The 16,081-nt window shown below is 40.7% G+C and overlaps 1 protein-coding gene across 5 annotated transcripts in view; it reads left to right on the forward strand.

The window, feature by feature from the left end:
* Nucleotides 1–16,081, forward strand: part of DPP6 (dipeptidyl peptidase like 6) — a 530,216-nt gene that overhangs the window by 417,552 nt on the left and 96,583 nt on the right. For all 5 annotated transcript variants that reach the window (XM_088158874.1, XM_088158879.1, XM_014872222.2 and 2 more), the window contains exon 7: nucleotides 14,245–14,326. In XM_088158874.1, the coding sequence (XP_088015000.1) occupies nucleotides 14,245–14,326 (82 nt within the window). The remainder of the gene's footprint in view (nucleotides 1–14,244; nucleotides 14,327–16,081) is intronic.

Consider the following 16,081-nt stretch of genomic DNA (forward strand, 5'->3'; position numbering starts at 1 on the left):
AACAATAACAACAATAAAGCTAAAATAACTTCTTTGTCTTATACTTAATGACAGACAAACAGTACTTTGCACAAAAAAAGTGGGTACTAGAGACATACATGATTTAAAATCTTTGAACCTTGGAGCTTGTGCAGCCTGCTTCCCTCCAGCTTGCATCTTGTGATCCACTCACCACAAAAAGTCATGAGCTTGATGTTAAATTGTTTATATGTATGGTTAGAACATGGAAATTAGGAGATTTCTCACCATCAGCCCTGTCAAACCTGTAGTGTCCATGTGACACACTCCGGAGTTCTTCAGTCTCTTCTCTTCCCTGCCACAATCTGCTCTTTGCTTTTTGCTTCCCTTTTCTGGGGGCAGGGTAGTTTTGTGTGTATGTGTGTGATTGATTGTTTGTTTGTTTGTTTGTTTTTGTTCTGGTTGGTTTTGTTTGGCAATGTTTTGGTTTGTGTTTGTTGGTTGGTAGGTCGGTTGGTTGGGCTGGGTTTTTTTCCAGGACTTTACTCAATATGCTTAGTTTTTGAAAACTCCATCTTTCTGGCAATGTAGCTGAGTAGTAGCTTGTGGGCTGAAAGTGTTCAGCAACAGGATGAAGACACAGCATGAGCACATAAGCTTTGTGTCTGCAGCAAACCTGGCTAAGAGCAAAAAAGGCTTGACTGACAGCACAGTTCTATTCCAGACAAAACAAAGGTGGAAAAAATAGAAGTATCATGTGTAACATGTATTAGAAATGCTAAAAAATAACAAAACAGTAGTCCAAGTAGTTTTCTACTGCTGCATGATCTTTCTTTGTCCCTCACAACCAGCTCCTTGTCCCCCCAGCTTTAACTCTATAGTGCACCCAGCTGTGGTTCCCCTTGCTCTGTGTGTGGTTGGGCAGTGTTGCAGGAAACTGAAGGGTTGGATGTGCCAGACGAGAAGTTTCCAACATGAAGGGGAAATCTGGAAAGTGAGAGCACACCAGAGGGCACACAGGTGTGTCAGGCATTGGTGTCCCCACAGCATGATGTGATGGTGGATCAGACCACAAGCTGAAGAAGGGCTGGAAGGAGGATCACTGAATTTCATGTTGGTAAAGGTGTGGTTTGCAGAGTTTAGGCTTTTAGACACATGCACAGGCATTGTAAACTATATTGTGCAGTGACAATTTCATTGACCTCCCAGGTGATCATGGTGCATGTGAGCGGTAGAAAGGGGAGCACACTGCCATTTCCATGGAACATGGGCATTTATCCTTCCTGTGGAGCTCTGTGTATATTTTAGGGTGGTGCACGAACAGAGAGAACAGGTCTAGGAGGTGGACAGTGAACCTAATGTAACAGGTAGTGAAATACATCAGCTGAAAGTAGAGCCTCTGTTGGATGAAGGGATAGAAACCTCTTCCTCACCTATTTAGTATTTAACACAGGAATATTGCTCTGATGGATATCTGTGGAGCACAAGGTTCAGCTCAGTTTGACATTCCAGGTTCTTTGGTGATGACTGAATTTGCCATCCACAAGCAGCCATTCTTGTCCTCCACCTGTCAACAACGGGAGCGACAAAATTCTGCACTGAGCAATGACCCCTTTGCCATTTTTACAAACTGTTTTCAGATTTTCATCTTCTGCAAGCAGGCACAGCTTTACACCCTGTTGGTGTGTGCCCCTGGCCCTCGGCATCTCTCCAGCTCAGTGACCAAGGCAGTGACAGCTGGGAACAAACTCACTCGCCTCCAGTGTCCCCCTGCTCAGCAGACTATCCCTCCTGGAAGCAGGCTGTGTCACTTTCCCTGTGCTCCCTCCCTCTATCCTGTTCCCCATCCTCAGCCATGATCTGCCTCATCAGGAAGGCCAGGCAATTTGGAATTTGCACCCTCTCATGCCCTTGCTACTCCCCTGCTGAGCCTAACTAATAAGGAAGCCAATTAACCTAATCTCTGGCATCACTTTTTAAATAACATGCCATTAATCTGCCAGCATAAATTGTTTTTTAAAGGGAATTTTCTAATTATTTTTGCCACGTTCTGCAGGCTCTCCAGATTCAGGCTGTGCCTGATGTCAAAAGGAGCTCATACCAATGTTTTCCAGATTTCATTTTGAGCTCTCAATAAGTTTGACAAACCAATTTGGGAATGGTCTCAGTTCGTATGTTCCCAAATGGTATTTTATACAGGAGTGCAACATTTTTTCCACAAGAGCTGTTGACAAAGTAAACTCTTTACACTGGGTGTGTATAGGACAACTAATAGACGCCACTGACATAGACTCAAAGGATCTGATTTAAAAATTAAAATAAGCCCAAGGCAGAAGAAAGAGATCACCCAGATTTAGTACCTCCCTTCTGTTATTTCAGCTTTCTCACAGCCTCTTGTTAAATTCGGGGTCATTTGCCTTCTGCTTTTATGGTTTGCACGGGAGGAGATCCACAGGGCTGAGATGCGCAGTTTTCCTGGGAAGAGATGTGCAGGGCGTTCTGCTCCATCCCGCTTTCCTTCAAATCCCCGGCTCTGCTCCTGCTGCTCGCCCAAAATCGCGATGCTGGAGCCGGGTGCCATCTAGTGGAACCAGCCCCGTGTTCCCTGGGATGAGCATCTCCATCCTGTCCCACCTGCTCCCCTCCCAGCGCTGCTGCTTTTCAGATGTGTCTGCTGGGAACCGCTTGCGGCTGTCTCCATTATAAATGTTTCTCCTCATGACCCCACTGTTGCACTTGCAGCACTGCAGTTGCCAACCACTTGTAATTTATAGGTACTGAGAGAACATCTGCAGGCCCAGATGTGGAACAGGGAGCTCTCCTGCAAGGTGCTGGGGGAATGTGGAACTCCAGTACCATATACAGTTACTTCCAAAGAGTATTTTTTCTAATTCTGGAAAATAAAAATTTAGGTGTGCAGGCAACAGCCTACTTAGGAAAACTCGGCACTGATAATTGCTTTATTCTTTTGTGGGTCCAATATGAATTATCTTAGTCATTCACATCCTTCACTGAAATAAGAGAAAAAACTTCAGAGTTTTTATAGTCAGAGTGTTCCCCTAACCCAGCTGGAGGATTTCCCTCACCAGTGTTGTTTCCACACCAGTGCATGCTGCTGGACCACTCGTGTTATGTGGCACTGCAGGTCCTAAGAGCAAGAGCTAATTTTGGATAGGATATCCAAGGGGTTAATTCTGTATTTAATCTTTTGCTGTGGCCAGCAGAAATGTTACACTTTTTTACAGTTGTGTTTACATTCCCCCAAATAAAGCATAAAACATGTTTTTTCAGACCTCCCAGTGCCCACCTAAATCTGCATGAACCATTTCCCTCTGGACACAGCCAAGTGTCAGGGATTAGTGCTCACCCCCCTTGTAGGAGCTCTTAGCACATCCAGCTGGGACATGTCAGTGGGAGCTTCCAAAAGTTCTTACCAGGATCAGGGAGAAAATCAGCAATTATTCCCACTCCTCACTGATTCTGCATCTGAGAAGGAGGGAATTGTGCAGAGTTGCTCCATATTTCTTACTGGATTTATGTGCTGTACTCAGAGGAAGATGGTGAGCACATGCCAGGAGTGCTCTTGGAGCTGAATTCAGCTCCTCCTGCTGCCCTGCCAGGGATTTTACAGGTCTGTAAAACCCTGCACGAGTGCCCCACGCTGAGCCCAGTAACTTCAAGAGAAGCCCCAGGAGTGCAGTGAGTGCACAGAACGTGCTGGAGATCCACAGAAGTGATAACAGGGAGAGGAACTGAGCCAGTGCTTCACTGTGAGTAAATTTTCAAAGTGATGTCTATAGATCTCTCTGCAGAGCTCTCACTATTCTTCCTAACTCTTTTTTTTTTTTTTTTTTTTTTTTTTCCATGAGTCCCTGGCAGGAAAGAAATGGACTTTAATTAGAGAAAACGTAATCAGTTTTGTATGTATCCTGTTGTATATTTCAAAAGACAAGAAGTTTGCACATGTTCCTATTTCCATGTTCACAGAAAAAGAAATTGTGATTAATTTTTTTAAATTATAGATAAAAGAACTTCAGGGAACTGAATCTACTTCAGAAACCTGCCCATTTGATCAAGTCTGTTCTATTTTATTTTGATCTGGCCTATTACACATCATGTCTGTAGCATTAAAAATCCTGTGCCTCAGTGTCCCCATCTGCAAAGCAAAAAGACAAATTACACCTACCCAATGGAGGCAAAATGTGATAATTGTTGTACAGACTGCTGCACAATTTCTCTATAACATTTATAAACTTGTACTAGTGTCCAAAGTTTATTTTAAGGGGAAAAACTACAGTATTTCATAAAACCCATTTTCAGCTAATTAAATTTTACTTAGAGCAGATTAATATTTTCCCCCAAGAATGATCTGTAGAGGTTGAAGTAAAATCTTTATGAAAAGGTATGTAAAACCAAATGAAAATGTGAAATTTGTTAAATAAGTAAAAAAATGTATTCTGCAATTCATGAAGAACCTGCTATTTCTACTCCTCTCTCCTCCCTCTGTAACAATTATCATTCTATAGATTTTATCACATTTTGAGATAATTTATATAGTTAATTAAGGCACTTCTGCACAGTGTGGTGGCTTTTATGCCAGACTATAAATAACAGTATCCTCATGATGTCAGATGCTTTTTCAGTTGAATTTTCACAACAGAAAGCTGGCCCTTGGAATGGATACATTTGGTAGCTTGATCATGGAGCTTGACCTTTCATCCTTTGATGTGGACAGGAATTTTTCATCTGAGTTTGCTGGCATTTGGCTCAAGCCCTGATGGAGCTGTTTGGCTTCTTGCTTTTTATAATCTTCTGAATTAAACACTCTGTTAATCACTGGAATAGTGGTTAAATCACATACCAGCTTATTGCTTATGAATACATTTTGGGCCTCTTTGAAAAGAAAGAACCAGCATTTCATTAAGCAAAGCTGCTATTTGAGCATCACTCACTTCCAAGCTGTGGCAGGTTGAAAGCAGCTCAGCCTGGAAGGCAGTTCAGGAAGGACTCTTGGCTGTGCTGGTGGGAGGAAATCCACTTCAGCAGCTCAGCACCATATCATTTCCCCAGGGGATTTGCCACCCTCTCACCCATGTTGGTCACTGCACAGTATTTTTTTTTTAATTAATGTGAAATGTTCCTTCCTTGTGTAGGCAAAGCAATTCCTACCACACACTTCTTTCTTCCAGAATCAGTTGTGATGTGGGTGGACATCTTAGAAACCATGTATAGCGATAATAATAAGGAATGGTCCCCTGAGGGGAGCATTTGATATTAAGAATTAGAGTAATGACTAAAAAAAAAAAAAAAGCACTTGGGTAATTAACAGTTAGACACAAATGTTACCACTTTAACAGAGAAAAGCCCAGCAACCAACCTCCTTATGTTACAGAAAAGGTCAATAGCTTATGGCTCATCAAAAAGAAAAAAAAAGAAGAAAGGTTTGAAGCAAACTCTCCCATTGTGTTTTTCTTAGACAGCACCCCCTGAAATGGAGGCAGGGTTCCTATTAAAGTCTAAATCGTGAATAAAATGTGCTTCACTGGTGAGGAACATCTGCCCTTGGAAATGTTTTCGTGCCTCAGGATGAATGAACCCCTTCTGGACCCCAGGCTGTGGTCAGCCTCCAAACCACAGTCACTGCTGGAGGGCTCATGCACTTCCTGACTGCCACCACCAAAAATCAGCTCCTTGGCATGGGCATTCCTCCTCCTTCATACTCAGTAATGTTGAGTTAGTACCGAGTTTTGACAGAAAAGGCAAATAAAGGTGGATGAAAGAGAATTTATAAAATGATGGTGCATAGCACTGCCTAAGCACAGCCTGCACAATTGCTGCTTCCATGCATCACCCTCCCAGGAATAAAATTGCAGGTGGATTTTCATAGTGGGAATCAGGAATTTTTGTTTGTATTTTTGCCCTAATGTCCAGGGTCCTGGATGGGGTTTCCACTGGGGTATGAACAGGAAGCACAGGTTTTCACAGGGAACTCTTTTTTCTCCACTGCTGTGGGACTGCAGAGACACCCTGCAGGGTGAGCCTTGATTAGTCCTGGCTGTGGTTAGGAGTTAAACTTTTGATAAACTTTCAGCCCATTAAACTCTAGTGCACTGCTGTTTGATTACACAGCACAGAGAGTGATCATCCTACAAAAAAGCAGACTTGTTTTGTTTGTGGACATGTAAAAAAAAGTCAGTTTTGAAGACCCAAACCTGCGAGATTATGGGCATTTCTTCACTGTTGTGGGGTCTAATGGGTCCTGGCCTCAGGTCATTTACTGAGGGCTATACAGGGACCTGTGCCAGCCACTGAGGACTGTACATTGCCCCAGCTCTGAGAAATATGTAGCAATCCATGCCACAGCTTGCACCCCAGTCGAGTCCTGGGGCTTCCTTTTATCCTTGCTACTTGGTGCTGTGACCCCTCCACAGGTAATCACTAACCAAATTTAGTAGTCTAAAAAAGCCTTTTTATCTCCAAATGGACATCCTGAACCTCTGTGGAGCTCGAAACATATGGAGAAGAAGGGTATAGGGATATTTTGGAAAGCAAGAGAGAATCTCTGGGTGGAAAATGGATGCTACAGGCAGAGTTTTCATTGGCACAGTGACCATTGGGAAAGTCTCTTTATGGCAAAGGTGATAAAACACCTGGCTGATAGCCCAGACTGTGTCACTGGTGCCTCTTCACCCCTTACCCTAACATTACTGAAAGCTCCACTTAGAAATCCGAGGAGATAAAGCTGGAATAGAAAAAGTTGCTTTCCCATGTCACACATGAGAAGGAGATGAGAGGAATGAAAGGACCTTCCATAAGCAGAGCCCTGAGGGCAGATGTTACCTCCCATTTCAAATGCAAGCATTCCCTCTCGTGTGGGAACTTCAGGTTTACACACCTCTGTTTTGGGGCAGAAGTGCAGAGTGGGGATTGTGTCCTTTGAATAAGGAGGGTGTTTCAAACAACACCCCAAACCAGGCCAATTGTGGTGGTGTTTCAAGTGATCACATCAGTGCTGATAAAAAATGGAAATAATGGCACAAATAAATGTATGCCTTGTTAATTTTAACTGATGATGACACAGTCTGTGTGGGGAGAAGCTGTTTAGAAAGGTGTTTCAATACTCCTCAGAACCTACACACAAACCTCCAGGATCTCCTTATCCTGCTGACATGAGAAGAAATAAGATTTGCTCAAAAAACTTCGTTTTCAAAAAGAAAACTAAGAGAACACTGAGTCATTCTGGTTTGGTTTGAAACCAAGTAACACAGGCTGTTAAATTATTTTAGAGCACAAGCCCAAGAATCAATCTCTTGCCCAATTAGAGGTGTGACCTAGCAGCCAGTGAAGTCATTGTAACGAGGCATTTCTGCTGTCTCTGGTGGTGGGAGATCATTTCTGTATCTCATTTTATGTACTAATAATCCCATATTGCTCTCTGCAGGCATCACATCACGGTGCCATATTTTTATTAGCATTTGAAAGTCAGACAAGGTCAGCTGGATGGAAAATGCTCAGGTTTCATCACAAACATCCTTTCCTGTAGATTGGCAGAGCTGCTCAGAACCACACTCAACCCAGGCTCATCCAGAAGATCTTCCCAGTTCATTCTTAAACATCTCAGTGCTTATCAAGTTGCTTCTCTTCAACCTGCATTTTCCCCCCATATTTTGAATAGCTGATGGTTGGCTAGTGGCAATTCTGATTAGCCTTCTTTACAGCACTCAAATATTTAGATTTTCATTTTTTCATGTCTCTGTTGTAGATAAATACTAATGAAACCCTGGTAAATCCAGTGCCTTACCTCATGCCTTGCATAGTGCTGAGGTCAAAGCTGGCTGAGAAAGATCTACAAAGTAAAAGAAAAATTACGTGAGGAAGAGAAAATTGCTTTTAAGTGATTGTGTTTATCACCTGAGTGCTGTCGCCTCTCATTGTCTCTTTAGGAGACAAAATATGACTCCAGGAACAAAAGTTCCATTTTAAAATACTGTAAAAATTCACTCTGTCTTCTGTGATTTAGAGGGGTCACATGAGGAACATGATAATGTCATCATTTTAAAGCAATGTTACCAGTATCCAAGGTCCATTTCCACTGTGATTACTTGGGGAAATAAAGAGGTTTTGATCAATGTTTTGCAGCCCTTCAGCCTGCAACCCAGGGCTCTGAGCCAGTCTCTGATGTGCTTTCAAATCTTCTTTTGCTAGACCAGAAAGGCAGGTCCCTACCAGCATTTTATGCCATTACCAATGGAAGTTGGTGGCTCCTTTTCTGACAAGTGATTGATTTTTGTGTCACTGTCCGAAACAGGGGGGCTGGAACTAAATGATTTTTAAAGTCCCCTCCAACCCAAACCATTCTGTGATTCTCTGATTTTAAGGTGGTATTGGTAAAATGGAAGATTTTGCAGGCTCAGTACCAAATATTCCATTGATGGGGGTTCCAAACACAGGTAGACTATAACAAAAAAGACCTCCAAGCTCATGTTGTTGGCCTGAATCTAAAACAGTTGTCAAATTAGAGACAAATGTTTTAGATACCCTTGCTTTTTAGCTTTTATATGCTAAGTCCATGGAATTCATTCATCTTGGAAAAATTGGTTGGTGAGCACTGATGTTTTCAAGAGCAGCTGAATGAACTGATGTGCATCTGCAGTTGAAATTAATAAGTTCAAATTGCTTTCATCACTTCCTTCTACTTTTGTTCATTGAAAAGTGCTGCAAGGAAAATATGTCTGTTTGTGTGAGTGAGAATCAAATATTTAATAGTGGATGAGCCTAGATGAATGAAAGAACCTTTCCCATCTAATTAAGCACTTTTATTAGAATTCCAGGAGGGTTGTTTTAGTTGCATCTTCTAACAGTTTGATTTCTTGATTATCTATTCTGGCAAGTCTTTATTCCCATTTGTATGATATTTTATTTTATCTCACTGTGAGTCTCAGCAGGGCTCTGTATCTCCTGGGGAGAAATTTTCTTAATGGCACCTGTCTTCTCCTTGGTGAATTTTGAAGTAAACAAGTAATTTAATTGTGTCAAGTCATTGAAAACAACTCATTAAAATTGTGTGTTTGCTACTCAAGGAATTGAATTCCTGCCTCTTAAAAATCTTTCTCTCTTCCTCCACATCCTTATTATGGTTCCTTGTACATTTATTAAATAACCTGTATGTTTTACATGCTTTTATTTGGTTTTGCAGATTTTCTCCAGTTTGCTTTTTTTCCCCCATCATCAAACATCAAAAATTCTTAAATATTAAGAAGTTTCCAGTTCTTACTTGCCCTTCTGAATTTGTTCTTTATTTTATTCTCTATTTTCTTTCGCTCTTTCTAAGGAAGAAGAAATCTGTCTTAGTGCTGTCTGATTTTATGTTATTAGAGGTAGATGTGAAGACATTGAGTTGTGGTGCTGAGACAGATAGTTTGGGTAGGTAGGTAGGTAGGTAGGTAGATAGATAGATAGATAGATAGATAGATAGATAGATAGATAGATAGATAGATAGTTTTTTATACTTAACCATAAAAAATGCTTAAAGTACTGTGAGCTGATGTCCTTAGGACTGCTGTGTTTCAAAATATTCAGTGCTGGCTTGAATGCAAATAACAAGAGGAGATATTTCTGCCTTCCCCACATGTTTTTGTAGCTGTCTTTATTTCTTCAACTTTTACAAACTACTGACATTTGGCATACTAATTACACAGTAAATGTTTTCCAAAATTATGACATAGCAAAATAATGAGTTCAAATTTTTTCCCTAGTAAAGCATATATAGTTTATATTATTTATATTATATTATTATTTATATTTATATTATTTCTTCAGACAATGGCCATATCAGAGCACCCTGTGGTGAAAATTGTTGCATTTTTATTCACAGTGGCAGCAAATTCAAAGAATTCAAAGAATTTCCATACCAATCCTGTTGTTCTGTATTTGAAATATTTGAAATTAAAATTGAGTTATGAAAACAGACCTTATAACAACAGCTTATACCATAGCCCAGAATTTGACTGCTTTTATCATTTTCAGTCTGGCATTGTAAAATATTCTTCTTGAAGCACAGGGAGCCACTCCCTCAATTACAGTGGAAAATTTCTGGGTATTTTTAAGTCACTTTTGAAGAACTTTATATAGAAGAGGTAATCATGTTTATGCTCAGAAGGAGAGCCACGAATTCTCTGAGGGAAATTTATGTTCTTTAGGAGAAAATGTCAGAAGAGGGAACACACAGATATAAAAATTTCAGCTAGAAGCAGGACAAACTCTTTCAAACAAGTTCCTCATTAATCACAGTAATTTTTAAAGTCAAATGCAGGTAACACATGATTGATTAGTTTGTTTTATTTTACATCTTGTTCTGAGCTCAATTGTAAGCAAAGATTACTTGGCAATCAGCACTCTGCTTGCACTCAGGAACTTTCCTTGTTTGGAAATTTTGAGGGGAGACTTTCTTGCAAAAAAACTTTACTTAAATGGGCAAATTTCTCAATTTATTACTTCAGTAATGTTTTTTGAACGTGGTGCTGAAGTCACGCCTGTGTCTGGAGCAATTTAACAGCCTCTGGTGGAGACAATGTCACTTTAATGTGGAAGAGTTTATGTAGCACCTGCTCCATCTTCTGTCTGGTCTAAAATGTATTATTGCCTTCCTTCTCAGCTATAAGATCAATCATTTTAAAAGATGGAAGGAATAATGACAACAGTTTAATAAGGCCTTGCCATTTCTTTGGCTGGAAATTAAGATCCTTTTTTGTGAGGAAATAGTGAAAAATATTGTGAGGACACAGTGAACCTGTTTCTTCATCCAAACCAGGAGCCAGAGATGTACAGACTGCCTTCAGAATTGCCCATTTCCAAGCCAGCATCCTGCACAAATGAGCTCACAAGGGACAGGCTCAAATCCAAACAAGCCCTAATTATGAGGCTCTGTGAGGAGCACTGGCTCTTTGGAAAAGCTGAGATGACCCATAATATTGATTGATTCGGGGAAAAAAGTACAGAGGAATTTTAAGCAGGCTGTTTTGGAGGAGAAGGAAGGGTGTAGCTATGGAGTTCTATAGCTTAATCGGAATAATGTATTTCCCAGAAGAAGTTGACTGGCATGAGATCCCATTTATGTAACTATAAAATAGAAGAGTGCTCCTGAGACACAGGTGTGCTTTTGGCCTGACTCCCCTACAGGAATTTAACAAAGGAGAGTTAAATGCCCAGAGTAGCTCGAGTTAATTAGAAACGTGTTTGATAAATGCTCTCCAAAGGGCTTTTCAGTTGGAGGATCACTAAGAGCTTTCTCAAAGAGAGTGTCACAGAGTTGTGGCCATTCTGCCCAGAGCAGCTGTGTAGACAACTCTCCCTCCTCCTCCTTCTCTCTCTAGCTGATATAATAGCCCAGAGAAGTTAACTTACAGTTAGTTAGGACACAATTTGCCCAAAGAATACCCTGTCCCTGGAAGTGTTCAAGGCCAGGCTGGATGGGGCTTGAAGAAACCTAACACAGTGGGAAGCATCCCTGCCCATGGCAGGGGGCTTGGAATGAGATGATCTTTAAGGTCCTTTCCAACCCAAAGGTATCTGTGAGTCTTTGATAATGGGTTTGTTTTTGAGTTGTCTAGGGCTTCCAGAGCAGGAGTCCATGAATATTCCACCGTGGACCATGCACCAAATGTAGCCCAAATAGTTGTGTGGGAATCTGATCCTTCACAGTGAGGTTCACAAGGGAGTGAGCTCCATTTCCATGGCACCTTTGGGCTTGCTGACAGCACAGGTTCCCCTGGCCACTGCTGGTGCAGCCCAGCTCCAGGTAACCCCTGCAGTGTCTCTGAAGCCTGAGAGATCAGGCTTGGCAAGGAGAATTCATCTCAACCTCCCTGCACATGGTATTGAAGTTTGCCTCAGGTGGATGAGTGAGTGTGGCTACTTCAGGGAAAAAGATTCTCCTCAAAAGATGAGAAACAAGGCAAAAGATAACAAGATAAATATGTCCATCTCTCAGGAGCATCTGTGGAGGAAAGCTAGGATCTTATTCTGCTTTTATAGCTTGTGGTTGAAAGGAATAGCTCACAGCATGAGGATGGATGCAAGCAAGACTTTGCTACAAAAGAAGCATCCCAACCATACCAAACAGCTTAAGAAAGAACTCAGGAGATGCCATTCTGTTATTCCTTGGCTATACCCAGAGATGAGAAGATGACTTTGCTTTTTTTTTTTTTTGTGTACAGCACAGTTTTTCGCTTTTCCTTCTCCCTTATCAGCTACCAAAGCTGGTTTATGCAGCATTTCTCATTGCACGAGAGTTTTCCTCTTCTGAAAGATGATACAGCGAGCAGAACTGACAGGACTTGTCTGTGCTCTGGTCTGAATTATTTGCTGTAATTGGCATGTCTGTCCCTTAGCTCCACCTGTGTTATCTGAAACATTACAGCTTTAAATTCTTACCATTTGTATAATCTGTTTATTTAGGGATGATATTTCCCCTTCTATTTGTAATTTCTTGCTCTTCCCACTATGGGTAAAATAACCCAAGAACTAGATGGTTCATTTGACAAATAGAGAAGTGCTATTTTTTTCTCCCAAAAGGGGTTTTGATTTGAGTCACTGTTTTTCTTTTTTCCTACTCACTCAGAGGTTACTGTCTGTTAAGATAGCTGACTGGAAATTAAAGTAGCTAATGCACACAAGCCAGAACAAGTTGTGTGGCTCATCTTTCTACAGGAAAGGGAATTGTGTGGCTGTTCTCAGTTTGAGCATTATGTGTCCTCTTATCCATATCTTACAAAAATTACTTTAGGCTCCTCACAAAGACACCTTCTGGGTAAAAAAAATGGACTAAAAGATACAATTTTGCTCTACAGGCAGCAGCTGTGGATGACATTTTGCATGTAGAAACAAAAGCTATCTGAGCACCTTATGATACACTCAGACCTGAAGTGTCAGTGCCTCAACAACCCCTTCTTCCCCCTCCACATTTCAGTTCATCCCATCTCCATCAAACCTGTCAGCTTTACTGTGCGAGTTCCACCTGCAGGATTAATGGGACCTGTGGCCATCAGGGTCCTCACCTCGGCTCTGCCCTGATTCTGGCTGGCCTTTGAACAATTCAGAGGAAATGAGAGACTTTTTCACAGCAGAAAGATTGCACAAAGTCAGTTCTGAGCATTCCTCCTGGTGCTGTGCTTGTGCTTGCTCCAGCAGCAGCAGTGCAGAGGGAATGTGCAGCCCAGGGAGTGACAGAGCACAGCTGGAGGAGCTGTGGAACTGCAGTGGCCCCAAACAGGCAATAAAGAGAATTCACTTAGTGCTGATTATTGCATTCAGTTTTGTTCTGTTTTGAAAACATGGTCTGGAAAACACTGTGCCAAAAGGCCTTTTGCTTAAAGGCCAGGCAGGGTTTGGCTCTTTTCTCTGGTTTTCAGTGATGTTGGCCTCAAATTGCCTTGTTATTCCTGTCTGTAGACCAGTGATGATAATACCCTTACTTTTTCAAGCAGTTTGAGATCTTCTAATGAGGCATATTTTATACAGGCTTTATTAGAGTTCTTGTTTGCAGCATATTACGATACACAGGGTTGTTGCAATGTGACTTCAGAATATGTAATGTAATTATTTGTACTGAGTATAAATACAGTTAAGGCAATGCTATCTGTGCTGGGAGAAAATGACATTATGCTACTTTGACATTTACCAAAAAACCCTCCTTTTTCTATATTACATTTGTTGTGTGTCACCTGTGTTCTGCTATGAAGGAAATATGAAAGAACTAGAAAAGCATTTTGTTTTATTTCCTAAAAAATATATATATATTGTGTTAATAGGAGCTTTCCCCTTTGAAGCCAGGCTTCGAATCAGTTCTCATACAGTTGCTAATCTTTTCTGCCATCGTATTCAAAGGAAATTTATCAGGCAAAAAAGCTATTGGATGCAGAAGACGAAATTTTATTTTTCTTGTGGCAGTAGGATTAAAAGATATAATTATTGGTTATCCTTTGTGGACATCATCAGTGTTGATAAATACAGTTACACTGTTTACCATCCCTGAACTAATTCTTAAGGCTTGGGCAAGTCAGCAGTGAAACTAATACGTTTAGCTTCTTATTAATAAGAAACAGAAATTGTCACTTAAATGCTTGATCTTAACAACACTTTGCAAGTGTTTACCTCACTGTTAAAAAAGTCTACTGAAACCTGGCTGAAAGGCATCTTATAAGTTCAAGGTGTATTTCCGAAGCAGGTGTGCAGCAGCTTAAACAAGGACATTTCTGAAGCTGAAATCTTATTTTTCTCTTTTCACAGGGATCCCCAGAATTTGTATCCCCCTGAGGTCAGCAATGCAAAGCTTCAGTATGCTGGTTGGGGTCCAAAAGGGCAACAGCTGGTAAGAGAAAAAAAAAAAAAAGTATGCAAATGAATTTAGAGACCATGCTGCTATTGCTTGGCAGTAAAGCAATAATAATTCCTTTTTTGAATAGTTTCTTGAAGCCTGTGTGGTAGCTTCTAGCATTTGTTTATGATTGTTTCATCATGTAATTTATTTATAAAATTCCCATATATATCCGTTCTCTGCAAAGTAATCGTGTCTAAAAATGCAGAGAAAGAACACTTCATGAAAGCTTTTTGAGAGGATGCACCTGCTTCTCCCAATGTTGGACACAGGACAGATTATCGAGATAATAGTTTGATTTATTTAGCATCTCATTGCTTCACAAGGGCATCTTCAGACTTGCAAACTTGGCACTGGGGATATGTTAATATTAGCAGCCCCATTTGGAGACTGCTTCTCTCTAGAACAGAGCTGCCCTGAATTTGCCCTGTGGTTGTTTGCAAAATAGACAGAATTAGAAGTGGATCCTGGAAAGTTTTCAGAGCTGCTTAAAAAGAAAACAACCACACCACTTGTCAGGGATTCATTATATTTCATGGAGCTATTCATACTGCAAAAAAATTTAAAATCCCCAGTATTTTACCCCTCAGCCACTGCCATCCTGGATGTGCCCATTTTTCAGAGCATGTATTTCCTGGCTAGATCCCCTGGCTTCATTTCCTGGTGCAAATCCAATATTAAGTTTTTCCATATTCCAAACATTCTCTTTCTACTATAACAAGAAATGAATAAGCGGCAACATCTTTTTTGATATGGAAGTTTTATATCAAGAAATGAGCTTTGAAAGCTCATTATAAGAGAAAATCTGGCATATATCTCCTGTTCCAAATCCTCTCTTGGGGACTGTTTGTCTGTGTCATTAACTAGATTGCTTTAAATTCTGTGATTTTAATAAACAGCAATAGGAGTTATTATAATTGCAAGGCTGAAAATCAGGTTGAAGAAAACATAACAGATACAGAAAGAGGAAATTCTTTCCTCTGCTCCATCAGGAAAATTGTGTTTGAGAGTCATTGACCTCAAGTCTGATCAGAGGGGAGAGTCAGCAGCCTTTACCTCTATACAAAATATCTTCTGAGGAGCTCTTTGCTTTCATGGCACACAGCTGGGAGGGACCTCACACATCACTGTTCAATACTCCCACCATGTGCAGGGAATACCTTTGGGACATAGCAAAGAAAGCCAAATCTTTTTTTTTCCTTCACTGCTCCCTAGCTCTATTTTAAGTCTAACAGAATTTCATCATGTGCAACGAAAACTACATTTGCTAATTAAGAGCTAATATTAAGTGGCATTAGTCACATTCTCCACCCCAAAAATGAACCTTCCTTTAATAGAGTTTTCTGTGAATTGTGTGCCCTCAGCACCAGTGGTCACAGCTCTCTGCTGACACATCCATGCTCATTTCACCAAGCTCAAGGACTGCACCTAATTTCCACCTTGGAAAGAAGATCTAAGGAGATCTTACACCAAAGCCGAGATGACCAATTATTGCCTCCATTGCCTTCTGTACCAAAGTAAAACAACTACACAGAAAGGAAAAATGTTCCTACAAAATAGACAAATTGTATCTGCAACAGGAGAGTACACACAGTCCAGGAGAAGAAAAGTCTTCTTTACTCTTAACATTATCATTTAATGTTGAAGAGGCTGATACCAATTTCCACCATATTTTTTAAGCAATTTACAGTGAAAGCTCAAAGTCCCAAGAATTCCTCAAGACATCAAGTTTAATGCATGTTCCTTCTG

This window comes from Sturnus vulgaris, chromosome 1, assembly GCF_052056855.1.
Source record: "Sturnus vulgaris isolate bStuVul1 chromosome 1, bStuVul1.hap1, whole genome shotgun sequence".
In the NCBI taxonomy this organism is placed as follows: Eukaryota; Metazoa; Chordata; class Aves; order Passeriformes; family Sturnidae; genus Sturnus; species Sturnus vulgaris.